General features: G+C 39.4%; 2 protein-coding genes across 2 annotated transcripts in view; one reads left to right on the top strand and one right to left on the bottom strand.

Moving 5' to 3' along the window:
- LOC134839803 (AP-1 complex subunit mu-1-like) overlaps nucleotides 1–13,661 on the top strand; it is a 379,140-nt gene that overhangs the window by 20,732 nt on the left and 344,747 nt on the right. The gene's annotated exons all lie outside the window — the stretch shown is intronic.
- The window catches only part of LOC134839826 (myosin light chain kinase A-like), a 76,029-nt gene that overhangs the window by 14,992 nt on the left and 47,376 nt on the right, over nucleotides 1–13,661 (bottom strand). The window contains exon 6 of the mRNA XM_063855449.1: nucleotides 11,685–11,800. Coding sequence (XP_063711519.1) covers nucleotides 11,685–11,800 — 116 coding nt within the window. The remainder of the gene's footprint in view (nucleotides 1–11,684; nucleotides 11,801–13,661) is intronic.

Here is a 13,661-nt window from a genome sequence, read left to right as displayed (position 1 = left end):
AATTGCTTCCATTGTCACTTAAGATCTTCTCAGGTTTGCCACGGCGTGCAGTAAATCGTTTCAATGAAAGGATGCATGCTTCTTTGGTTAGACGAGTAACCATTTCCAAATGAATAGCTTTTGTCGCGAGACAAACAAAGACGGCAACTTAAATTTTTGAGACCCCTGCTTCCTTAATTTCAAAGGGACCAGCAAAGTCTATTCCACATTGAGCAAATGGTTTTGCGGGTGTTATTCTTTCTGTAGGAAGATCAGCCATGAATTGAGAAGTAGGTTGCTGACTAAATCGGACACATCTCATGCATCTTCTAATGAACTGTCGAACTAGATCACGGCCTCCGATTATCCAAATTTCCTCTCTCATTGTGTTCAGTACTAATTGCCCCCCGCCATGAAGAGTATCTTCATGATATTTGCGTATAAGTAGGGATACTAAATCAGATTTTTTTGAAACGAGTATTGGAAACTTCTTGTCTGTTGGGTAGTTCGATTGTGAAAGTCTGCCTCCAACTCTTAGTAGATCGTAATCCTTGTCGAAAAACGGACTAAGATTGCGTAGTTTCGATGTTTTACTCAGCTCCCTTTTCACCTTCAGACAATTTAGCTCTGATTTGAAGTGTATTTCTTGGTCTAAACGAAGAATTAGCATTTTTGCCATGATTCTATTTTTAGGACTAAGACAATCTTCTTCAAGTTGTACATCAGATGTCCGCTTAGATCTGAGCCGCTTCCGATAGTTTGTCGATATTCTATGCTTAAGATGTTGAACAAATGATAGTACATAGCATGCGATGCGTACTGTCTTGTTCCAAGTGCTGTAGTCCTTTAAACGAAAAATTCCATCCGTCATTTCTTCGTTTTGAGCATGATATGCGAGAACAGTTCGAATTTGTTCACTTTCTGCATTAGTCTTGGCTTTGACGGTTCGTTTTTCAGGTGCTTCAACTAGAGATGGTAGTAGGTTGGGCCAGTGCCTTTCATCCTTGGTCAGCCAATCTGGTCCATTCCACCAGAGTGAGGAAGATATTAATGTGTCAGCTAATACACCACGAGAGGCTAAATCAGCTGGATTTACTGCTGTTGGCACGTGTTTCCAATCACTTCTGGGTAGGGTCTCTTGTATTTGTGAAACTCTGTTTGCAACAAAAGTGTTCCACGTTCTTGGAAGTTGAGCAAGCCATTGCAAGACAATTGTTGAATCAGTCCACGCGTGTGAAGTTATCTTGAGATTTGTTTTCCTCAAAATTGAATGAACTGATTTAAGAAGTTTGGTAGGTAAACTTGCACCGCAGAGCTCTAATTTGGGAACAGAGATTGCTTTGACCGGAGCAACCTTTGTTTTGGAGATCAGTAGATACGCAAAAGTTTTGCCATCATCATTGGTAATTCTTGCATAGATTGCGTCTGCATATGCTTTTTCGGAAGCATCACAGAATACGTGAAGTTGAACCTCCTTTATTGGATGTGAGCTCATAAATCTTGGTATCTGTAGTTCCAGTAGTTGAGGCAAAGTTCCGATGAGCTCATACCATTTTTCCTTGGTTTTCTGATCGACTTCAGAATCCCAATCAAAACCTTGGACCCATAGCTGTCGCATGAGACATTTGAAATTGATGATGAATGGAGCTAGCCATCCCATCGGATCAAACAATTTTGAAATTGTGGACAGAAGAGTCCTCTTTGTAAGCAGTTTCAGCTCTGGTAAGGCAGTTGAAAAACAAAAGATGTCCTTATTGGGCTTCCAACTGACTCCTAGCGCCTTGATTTTGTATTCGTCAGAGAAAAGTTCCAGCACATCCGATTTTTCGCGGAGATGTTCTGGCAATCCTTCAATTATTTTAGCATGTCTTGAAGTCCATTTTCGTAGAGGGAATTCATGAGAGTTCAGCTCTTCGCATAAATCAGAGATGAGTCTTTCTGCTTCATGCTTATCATTAGCGCCACCAAGAAAGTCGTCTACATAGAAACAATTTTTGAGACTTTCTTTGATCATTGGGTTCTTAGATTGATCTGCTACTTCACTGAGGCATCTTGTTGAGTGAAAAGCTGACGAAGCTATTCCATATGTAACACGTGTCATCCTGAGATGCTTGATTTCATCCGATTTATTTGATCTACAAAGTATGCGATGGAAATCCTTCGATTTGTCCTCTAGAGCAACTTGTCGGTACATTTTTGCGATATCTGCTGATAAAGCAATTGGGTAGAACCTGAAGCGCATGATTATCGAGTAGAGGTCGTCTTGTACCGTAGGACCAACCATCAAAGTGTCGTTGAGTGATTGTCCGGTTGATGTTGTTGCAGATCCGTCGAAAACTACACGTAGCTTTGTTGTAGTAGAATCTTCCTTGAAAACGCAGTGATGTGGCAGATAATATACGCTATCAACTGGCTTTTCGATTTCTCCAGGCGGTATGTACTCCATATGCCCCATATCGAGAAATTCGTCTATGAATGCGGTACAGCGATCTTTTAGTTCTGGATTCTGTTCCAGTCGTCGCTCGAGATAATTGAATCTGCGTTTTGCTTGTGCTAAACTGTCGCCAAGTTGACTATTGGGCTTCAAAGGCAGCTGCACGGTGAATCGTCTATTTTGTAGTATGGTTGTTTCCTTAAAGTGAGATTCACATCGATCTTCTTCTGTTGTTGTCTTTTTGAAATCAGGAATTTCTTCTAATTCCCAAAATTTCCTTAGACTATCGTCAATAGGCTGTGATGTCTATTGACGATATGAAATGACTTGAAGAAGGTTGTTGGAGGACCGGGTGTTCTGCCGCTAATCATCCAACCAAATAGAGTGTCACGTGCATAAAGCTTGTCTGTAAGCTTAATCTTTTCGCAGCCAACTATGTCGTTGTAGACATCACAGCCTAGGATTATATCGATTTCCTTTGGTTTATCAAAGTCTGGGCCCGAGAGCTTACGTGTGATATCCAAACTGTCGAAACCTAAGTTTCAGCATGCGATATTTAGGAAGAGAAAAACTACAGAGAGAAATCTCGTTGATTTTCATAAATCTTTAATCGTTGACACTTTTTTCATACAACTAACCCAATTAGAGAAAACTAGGTCCCCAGGGTTTTCTTATTCGTACGGAAACTTTTTTACTTGCAATAAGCAAAAGTATTGCAATCAGGTACTAGACGTTTTTCCCTTAAAGAACTTTGTTCATAGAATGGTCAATTTTAGTAGGAATTTCAATTTTCACAACAGCAGACATGCTCAATTTCGTGAAAGCTTAAACAAAACTACCGTCTTGAAAATTTTTTTATATCGTATTCGTGGTTTTAATCCTCATTTCTGTTGGCTCAAAGTCCTTTTTTAAATGTAGTTTGTAATATCTGGTATGTTTTTTTGGCTTACTTTCCAAAGCATAGGTTTTTTTATTTAAATAGTTTCTACTATAATTGAAAGTTCTGTAAATTGTAATTTTTTTTTCGAATAAACGGTTTCAACTTAGTCACATCATATTGCGTAGTTTCGGAGGTAAAATATATTTTATGCTTTCATGCGGTTCGTAAAAACTTTTAGAACTTTATAGCTCAAAACTTTTTTCTGACAACAAATTTTTTTCGGCTTAAATTCTTCTCCTCTTTACTCTCTTTGCTTTACACATCTTTTCTTTCTTAATGAAACCTAACATATATCAGGTTCCTTCTTAATTGACCCAGCAGTACCGCCGTCGCCTTTAAATCCTAAGGTCTGGGGTTCGAGTCTCGGCCGGACCTTGTTTTTTCAGTTCTTATGCAATTGAAAAAAAAATCGGTTAAAATTGAATTGTCGGATTTTGTTTGTCTATTCAAGTTTTGTCGACTAAGTTGCCACTGTTGTGCAGCAAAAGTTGGGAAACGAAAAATCACCAATCCGACTGAATAAAACTAGTGATTCGCAAAGAGTGTAAATTATTTCATGAGTTATAGATAGAAGTCAATTGATTTTTGTTAAATGCGGTTTTAAATTAGTAAATCAGTTCAATCGTAGATTTAGTTCAAGTAGAAAGCTGAGATGTCTTTTTTAGGCTTCAACATTCCGCCTTCCTTGAAGTGTCTTCAATTTTCAGATCGTTATTATGTCTGGATATGACTACCCATTTACAGTGTATGAGACGAAGGAGAGGAAGAGTAGGGCGGAGTCGGGTAGAGCACCACGTCTGCCTCCACATGGCGAGGTGCGAAGGTCCAGTAGGCGGGGCGCTGTCGACCGGGAGGACCTGCAGGGTTTCTTCGATGCAGTGACCAGAGGAGATCTGGGTTTCACTCCGATTCCTGTAAAGTCGTTGGATGAGATCCAGTCTTCAAGGAAGGAAGCTGCAATCGTGGATAGGGCAGTTCTGCGGTTTCCGAAAGCTGAGACTGTGAGTAGCATTTATTCCATTGTATCATAGTAGTAGAGTATAGCGGGTGTGCATCAATTGTTTGTTTTGTTTTAGAAGCAACTTAGAGGTCATAAACGTATTAGTGACCTCAGCGTAGAAGGGTCATTGTGCACTGGCTGGTAGCAACGATTCGGAGATGGGGTTCACTGATGCTGCTAAGTATCTGAGGAACCTTGGTTCTCAGCAGAAAAAACTGGTCCGCTATGGTGTTCTTGAGAAGGGGAAAAGTTTGTATCTTCCATATGCGTGGTGCCATGCAGTTCTGACTCTCTGCGACGAAGAGAGGGTCTGCTGCATGTACTATGCGGAGATGCAAACTCGACTTTCCTTCGTAGCATCTGCGTGGAAGCGCTGCCAGCAACACTGCAGGGTCAACCAGCGAAGAGGACCAGATGACAGCGAATCGCATGACAGCGAATGACTGTTCAACGGTAAATATGTAACCAATTATTCAATAAATGAACTAAATGTGAGTGCACCATAAGTAAGGAGTATACAAGTGAAGTATTAACGGTACGAGTCATGAGCGAAAGTTTGTCCTAGCTGTTTTCAGACAATAATTACATTTTGGGTCATGAGGGTACAACCTCATACGAATTTTAATGCTGGGAATTTACAACATTGGGAATTTATATGAAATCGGTCAATATGAACGATTCAGACCATAATGTATTGCATAGGGGGTAATTTAGGTTCCTACTTTCAAAAGGGTCATGGGGGTACTACCACTTAAAATTTGAAAACTGCACATTTTTGATATTTTTCGATTTTTAGCACTATAAAGTTCTTGTTTTAAATGAACTGCACATTGGATATGACTTGGTTGCTATACTGGTAGCTTCCGCAGCTTCGCGACTGGGCGTATGTATTCACCAGTTGTGGTCTTCACTTTTACCACTCGAACAATCGAGTCATTTCCAGGATAAACTTCTATGATTCGTCCAGTTTTCCAATCTAGTGGTCGTTTATTGTCTTCGGCAAGTAGGACTAGGTTGCCAACTTTAAATTCTGGGCCATCCGTGAACCATTTTTTCCGTATTTGTAGCGTTATGAGGTAATCCCTTTTCCAAACTTTCCAGAAATCCTTGATCATATTCTGTAACAGTCGATATCGTACATTGGTTGAAACTTGGATGTAAGCAGAGGGAAGAGTTAGCAATGATTCCCCTATCAGAAAATGAGCGGGTGTCAGCGGAGTTGGGTCGTTAGGATCACTTGACATTGGATACAATGGTCGTGAGTTTAAGACAGCTTCAATTTGATTAAGAATTGTAAGAAATTCTTCAAAACTGAGACGTTGCAGTCCTATAACTTTTCGCATATGTCGCTTAATACTTTTTACAGCTGCTTCCCAGAGTCCTCCAAAGTGAGGAGCACGAGGAGGGACGGTGACCCATTCAGTTCCTTGGCTATTGACGAAACTAACAACTGATTTGTCCGTTCCATTTTTGTCCAGCAGTTCCTTGATTTTGATCAGGTCATTTCGAGCCTCGATAAAATTGCTTCCATTGTCACTTAAGATCTTCTCAGGTTTGCCACGGCGTGCAGTAAATCGTTTCAATGAAAGGATGCATGCTTCTTTGGTTAGACGAGTAACCATTTCCAAATGAATAGCTTTTGTCGCGAGACAAACAAAGACGGCAACTTAAATTTTTGAGACCCCTGCTTCCTTAGTTTCAAAGGGACCAGCAAAGTCTATTCCACATTGAGCAAATGGTTTTGCGGGTGTTATTCTTTCTGTAGGAAGATCAGCCATGAATTGAGAAGTAGGTTGCTGACTAAATCGGACACATCTCATGCATCTTCTAATGAACTGTCGAACTAGATCACGGCCTCCGATTATCCAAATTTCCTCTCTCATTGTGTTCAGTACTAATTGCCCCCCCGCCATGAAGAGTATCTTCATGATATTTGCGTATAAGTAGGGATACTAAATCAGATTTTTTCGAAACGAGTATTGGAAACTTCTTGTCTGTTGGGTAGTTCGATTGTGAAAGTCTGCCTCCAACTCTTAGTAGATCGTAATCCTTGTCGAAAAACGGACTAAGATTGCGTAGTTTCGATGTTTTACTCAGCTCCCTTTTCACCTTCAGACAATTTAGCTCTGATTTGAAGTGTATTTCTTGGTCTAAACGAAGAATTAACATTTTTGCCATGATTCTATTTTTAGGACTAAGACAATCTTCTTCAAGTTGTACATCAGATGTCCGCTTAGATCTGAGCCGCTTCCGATAGTTTGTCGATATTCTATGCTTAAGATGTTGAACAAATGATAGTACATAGCATGCGATGCGTACTGTCTTGTTCCAAGTGCTGTAGTCCTTTAAACGAAAAATTCCATCCGTCATTTCTTCGTTTTGAGCATGATATGCGAGAACAGTTCGAATTTGTTCACTTTCTGCATTAGTCTTGGCTTTGACGGTTCGTTTTTCAGGTGCTTCAACTAGAGATGGTAGTAGGTTGGGCCAGTGCCTTTCATCCTTGGTCAGCCAATCTGGTCCATTCCACCAGAGTGAGGAAGATATTAATGTGTCAGCTAATACACCACGAGAGGCTAAATCAGCTGGATTTACTGCTGTTGGCACGTGTTTCCAATCACTTCTGGGTAGGGTCTCTTGTATTTGTGAAACTCTGTTTGCAACAAAAGTGTTCCGCGTTCTTGGAAGTTGAGCAAGCCATTGCAAGACAATTGTTGAATCAGTCCACGCGTGTGAAGTTATCTTGAGATTTGTTTTCCTCAAAATTGAATGAACTGATTTAAGAAGTTTGGTAGGTAAACTTGCACCGCAGAGCTCTAATTTGGGAACAGAGATTGCTTTGACCGGAGCAACCTTTGTTTTGGAGGTCAGTAGATACGCAAAAGTTTTGCCATCATCATTGGTAATTCTTGCATAGATTGCGGCTGCATATGCTTTTTCGGAAGCATCACAGAATACGTGAAGTTGAACCTCCTTTATTGGATGTGAGCTCATAAATCTTGGTATCTGTAGTTCCAGTAGTTGAGGCAAAGTTCCGGTGAGCTCATACCATTTTTCCTTGGTTTTCTGATCGACTTCAGAATCCCAATCAAAACCTTGGACCCATAGCTGTCGCATGAGACATTTGAAATTGATGATGAATGGAGCTAGCCATCCCATCGGATCAAACAATTTTGAAATTATGGACAGAAGACTCCTCTTTTTAAGCAGTTTCAGCTCTGGTAAGGCAGTTGAAAAACAAAAGATGTCCTTATTGGGCTTCCAACTGACTCCTAGCGCCTTGATTTTGTATTCGTCAGAGAAAAGTTCCAGCACATCCGATTTTTCGCGGAGATGTTCTGGCAATCCTTCAATTATTTTAGCATTGCTTGAAGTCCATTTTCGTAGAGGGAATTCATGAGAGTTCAGCTCTTCGCATAAATCAGAGATGAGTCTTTCTGCTTCATGCTTATCATTAGCGCCACCAAGAAAGTCGTCTACATAGAAACAATTTTTGAGACTTTCTTTGATCATTGGGTTCTTAGATTGATCTGCTACTTCATTGAGGCATCTTGTTGAGTGAAAAGCTGACGAAGCTATTCCATATGTAACGCGTGTCATCCTGAGATGCTTGATTTCATCCGATTTATTTGATCTACAAAGTATGCGATGGAAATCCTTCGATTTGTCCTCTAGAGCAACTTGTCGGTACATTTTTGCGATATCTGCTGATAAAGCAATTGGGTAGAACCTGAAGCGCATGACTATCGAGTAGAGGTCGTCTTGTACCGTGGGACAAACCATCAAAGTGTCGTGAGTGATTGTCCGGTTGATGTTGTTGCAGATCCGTCGAAAACTACACGTAGCTTTGTTGTAGTAGAATCTTCCTTGAACACGCAGTGATGTGGCAGATAATATACGCTATCAACTGGCTTTTCGATTTCTCCAGGCGGTATGTACTCCATATGCCCCATATCGAGAAATTCGTCTATGAATGCGGTATAGCGATCTTTTAGTTCTGGATTCTGTTCCAGTCGTCGCTCGAGATAATTGAATCTGCGTTTTGCTTGTGCTAAACTGTCGCCAAGTTGACTATTGGGCTTCAAAGGCAGCTGCACGGTGAATCGTCCATTTTGTAGTATGGTTGTTTCCTTAAAGTGAGATTCACATCGATCTTCTTCTGTTGTTGTCTTTTTGAAATCAGGAATTTCTTCTAATTCCCAAAATTTCCTTAGACTATCGTCAATAGACACATGAAATGACTTGAAGAAGGTTGTTGGAGGACCGGGTGTTCTGCCGCTAATCATCCAACCAACTAGAGTGTCACGTGCAAAAAGCTTGTCTGAAAGCTTAATCTTTTCGCAGCCAACAATGTCGTTGTAGACATCACAGCCTAGGATTATATCGATTTCCTTTGGTTTATCAAAGTCTGGGTCCGAGAGCTTAAGACGTGTGATATCCAAACTGTTCGGTATATTCACCCGTTCTCTAGGCAGGTAGCCAGAAAGTTTTTGAAGAGTGAAGGCTTCAATATATAGAGATTGATTCTGAGAATCCTTTGTTTCCAGATTGACAGAACCAGATTTCACAGTTTTTGCTCCTCCGCCAACTCGAGTTAGTTGAAGAGTCAATTTCTTGATTGGTAGCTTGAGTCGGTTAGCACTGCTGGTTGTAACGAAACTGCATTCAGATCCGCTGTCCAGTAAGGCTCGACAATTGTGATAACCGCCATTTGCAGTTTTCACCTCAATTAGTACAGTTCCCAGTATGGTAGTGGCACCGGTAGTACCCCCGTGACCCGCAAACTTATTTTCAGGTCCCGGTTGCTTGTTTGGGTCTGTATGGATGTGAAGTAACGAGTGATGACCCTTTCGACAGGTTTGGCACGTTGACTTCGACTTGCACTCATGATTTTGGTGTCCAAGGGACAGGCAATTGAAGCATAATCGCTTTGATTTGGCTTCTTGTCTTCTATTGGAAATAGACATTTCCTGAAATTTTGTGCATTGATACACGCGGTGATCACCACTGCAGCATGGGCAGATGATCGTCTTAACAGAGTTTGTGTGGTATGTCTGTACCTTGTCATCTTTCTTAGAGTTTCCAGATTGGTCTGAATTTCCTTGATGATTTTTTCTATGAATTGAAGGTAACTGGAGGTCCTTCGTAGCTTCTAGGGCGCGAGATCGTTCCTCCAAGAACTTCTTCGTCTGTTTGATTTTTGGCACGTCACTTCCCGCGCAGGAAAGTTCCCATTGTCTTCTAGTTTCAGGATCTAATTTCTTGGCCAAAACGTGAACCCAGATCAAATCGCATTGATCAATTTTTAGTCCAAGTCCTGTCAGTGCCATCGTGTTTTCCGTGTAAGTATTAATCAAGCGACGTATTGCAGCGGATGACTCATGCTTCATTGGAGTGAATTCAAAAATTGCTTCCAAGTGAGCGTGTGAGATCATCTTGACATCAGCATATCGATCCTTTAGAAGTTCCCTTGCGACTGAGTAGTTCGCGTTTGTAGCAGGCAAGTGGGATAGCAAACGAAACGGTTCATCCTTGAGGGCACCCTTTAGGTATTGCAGTTTCTGAACATCAGACAGCGATGCATTTGAGTGAACTGCTCCATCAAAGGAATCTAAGAAAGGTAGCCATTGATCATACCTTCCGCTAAATGTTGGCGAATTCAGTTTCGGCAACTTCAGGCAAGTATCTTGGTTTCGGCCAGCACCACGTTGGGAAGTGGATTTGTAGGATCCTGTTCCGCTTGCGCTGTCGTCATCTTTGACCGATTCAGTTGAATATTTTCCTCGGTCATCTAACATAGTTGTGATCATTTCCATCAAACAATCTACTTGAAGGTAGATTTTCTCAGCTTCTTCCAATTCAACTTCAAGTGCATCTTCATCATCGTTTAGAACATTTGAAATTTGCTGATTAAGCTCTTTCAGTTCCTTTTTCTTTCGTTCGCACATCGTGAGATTGGCCTTGAGAGTTCCAATTTCCTTGTAGGTTAGAGCAGATGCCTCTTTGTTGAAGATTGCTGAGACGGCTTTTTCCGATCGGGTAATGACACCGATGTTAGCACTTCTTGATCGCTTCAAAGCAGGTAGAGTGAGCGTCACGTTGCTCATGTCACTAGCAGGTGATGACATTTTTAAATTTCCTTTTTGTTTCTAATCGTTGGTTCGTTCGTGAGTCGCGTTGCACCAAAAATGTTGTGCAGCAAAAGTTGGGAAACGAAAAATCACCAATCCGACTGAATAAAACTAGTGATTCGCAAAGAGTGTAAATTATTTCATGAGTTATAGATAGAAGTCAATTGATTTTTGTTAAATGCGGTTTTAAATAAGTAAATCAGTTCAATCGTAGATTTAGTTCAAGTAGAAAGCTGAGATGTCTTTTTTAGGCTTCAACAGCCACAGCACAGATTTTGCTTGCGCTGTAAGCAACTTTGCAAGTGCACGTGTGTTTATTCTAGTTTCAGGAGGGACTTCAACTGGTGTCTGCTCAAAGATTGTCGGCTTTGTTGCTACATCACTGATTTTTCGTAGGCTGTAAGCAGTTTTCATTGTAGTTGCAAGTGCAAGTGTCGTCATTGTAGTTTCAGATGGGACTCATAACTTAACATTTTTATAGAATCATATTTTTTTCGAATCAAATTATATCTGCACAAACATCGTCGGCTTTGCTTACTCTTTTTGTTCGGGTGCTAATTTATTATTCAAATGTCTGGGATTTTCTCCTCGAATAAGTTTCTATCCAAAAATTTGAAATTTTGGTAGACCTAGTTTTTTTATAACATTTTTAATCGACTTATTATGTTTTTTCTTGCACCATTTGAGCTTTTGTAATCGAGGAATGTAAATTGCTTCCCTTTTAGCAAACCTTCCTTCACTTCGTTCGTTCATTGACACTTAATAAAAATAACCCTAAAAGGGTTAACAAAAATGCAAAAAAAAATTAATAATACAAATACTGATCTGTTCGGGAATTGAACCTTAACCTCGTAATCAAGAGTCTCAGTCCCAGCATCTGAGCCATGGGCTCTTCATATTAATCTAGCCACCAATAAACCAGAAACAAAGATATAAGGCCAATGCAGCAAAAGTAAACAAGATATCTTGCTGTAGTGAAAAAGTAGACTTAGGTTGGAAAAAGTGGACTTCGTAATATGACACTAGGCTCTCCTTGTGTGCGCAGAACTTATGATAAACGCTTTTAAACGCTTGATCACGCTTAAGATACCAATTGGTTGGATAACTCTGCCCGTGCCATAAGATTTCACAGGTTTTCTGGTAAATAACAAAACGATAAAGAACTTTTAGCGCGTCTATTTTGAGAAAGCGATCTCTGACCTTCTTTGCTGACTGACTTCCATGCATGGTCGGCAAAGGAGAAGCGAGCCTTCTTGATCTGCTCAACCAGGGGCATGTCATTGTAATCATCTGAGAAGGGAGGGTAGGCGGCCAACCTAATTACAGCTAACTTAATCACATTTGTCTCATCTTCAGTTTAGTTTAATGCTGGTTAAATGTTCAGTTTAATTTAATGGAGGTTCGAGCAAAAAAATTTTTTTTTGGGGTCACGCGATTTTACAGAAATCCACAATATTAATGATGTATATATTCTTGACAAGTGCAAAAAGGTACATAATAATGAAAAACAGAAAAGCATGGCCATTGAGTTTCTAAAAAAAATTTGAGCGACCATGTAATTTTAAAGACAGCTGCAATGTAATTAAAAATTTGAGCGACCATGTAATTTTAAAGACAGCTGAGATGTAATGAAAGACAGCTGAAAGATCAGCAGAAAGTTATTAGCAGCCAATACACAATGCTTAAACAAAAAACAAACCGTTAAAAAAAAGAAGAAAGTAGCCGATTATTGTGCAAGTGGCAAAGAATGTTCCTAGAAAGGATTTTTTTTTCGCAGAATTTACAATGAGTTTCAAAAGAATAAATTGGTCAGTTATGATGTGAAAATATTGTTATCCGGAATTCATTCAGCAAACGAAAACTCAATTTCCACTCTTCGATTATATTAAGTCTGAATGGCAAAATTTCAGAAACGTTTGTCGACGCAGATAACTTTTTTGAAAAAAAAACAATTGAATTAGAGCTGAAAGGGCTTTAAAATCATACCACCCACGTTAACCAAAAATCGCTCTTCGAGGTTCCTGATTTTGCGTGAAAAACATAAGACAATAGTTCCTTCCCATATCTAGGATAGTCAGAACAACAACCAGCGCTAATTCATAGTTTTATGGCAAATGAACAAAACATGGAAGGAACTCCAGACACAGTTTCCTCAAATTGGGATAATTTTAGTTCAAAATAACAATTGCTTAGAAAATACTCGCATTAATATAGTGCTATATGTTATTCGGACCTCAAAAAGAAAATGGTAACTTAATGGTGTTTTTTCTCTCCAAAAAGTGCAAAAAGGACATTTTACTTGGTACAACTAATTCTAAATCAAGACAAGACTTCTCGTATCAGGTCGAAGCCCTGAATGTTCCGACTGCCTTTTAAGGTTTATGGAGCATCAGTAATAACATAAAAAACTAAATGAAATAAAATAAAATGAAATTTTTTTTTTCTAAAATTTGAAACTTTTTATGAAAATCATCTCCCCACACGCCATTTAAAGTACAAAAAGATAGATTTCGTTCCTTGTAACAAATCAATTATGGCGAATAAGCTTCGTTCAACCAATTTGGAACGATTTATAAGACGGATTAAATCTCCGCTTACGCGTTAATAGCGCGAATTATATCGCGCGTTAATTGTCCCAAATTGGTCAAAATGGCAATCTTTAAACCCTCATAACTTTACGAAAAATAATCACAGGTGAAATATCTTTTCAAATTTAGGCTCAGGACAACAATGGCTTTCGAATGATTTTTAAAAAAATCCGTCAAAAATGGCTAGTTAAAAAGTCGAAATTTGTCTGAAGAAAAAAAAACCCACCACGAGCACAAATATTCCGTTACTTTCGTATCGAAAGTCGGAACAAAAAATATCGAAACATCATTTTGTTGCTTCGCACCAGTTGAAAAAAATTCGTCACAAAATATAGCTCGCCACGTGATATGACAAAAAATGAGACTGAGATAAAAAACACCAAATCGAAAAGATTAAATTGTCATAACTTTTTTTAATCGAAAATAGAAATAAGATTTCCAACTAAAACACTTGTTTGATTCTAATTTAATTCATTGGCTAGCATTCTGTAAAACTTGTATCGACCTGACAGTTTTTGATAAACTATCCCGATTTGAGAAAAAAAAATTTCAATAAATAAATATTTAAGCCGCTGGGACTCAAAAAGTT

This window comes from Symsagittifera roscoffensis, chromosome 2 (assembly GCF_963678635.1).
Source record: "Symsagittifera roscoffensis chromosome 2, txSymRosc1.1, whole genome shotgun sequence".
Taxonomy (NCBI): Eukaryota; Metazoa; Xenacoelomorpha; order Acoela; family Convolutidae; genus Symsagittifera; species Symsagittifera roscoffensis.
Note: the sequence above shows the minus strand (reverse complement) of the source record. Positions and strands in the feature narration are given on the sequence as shown.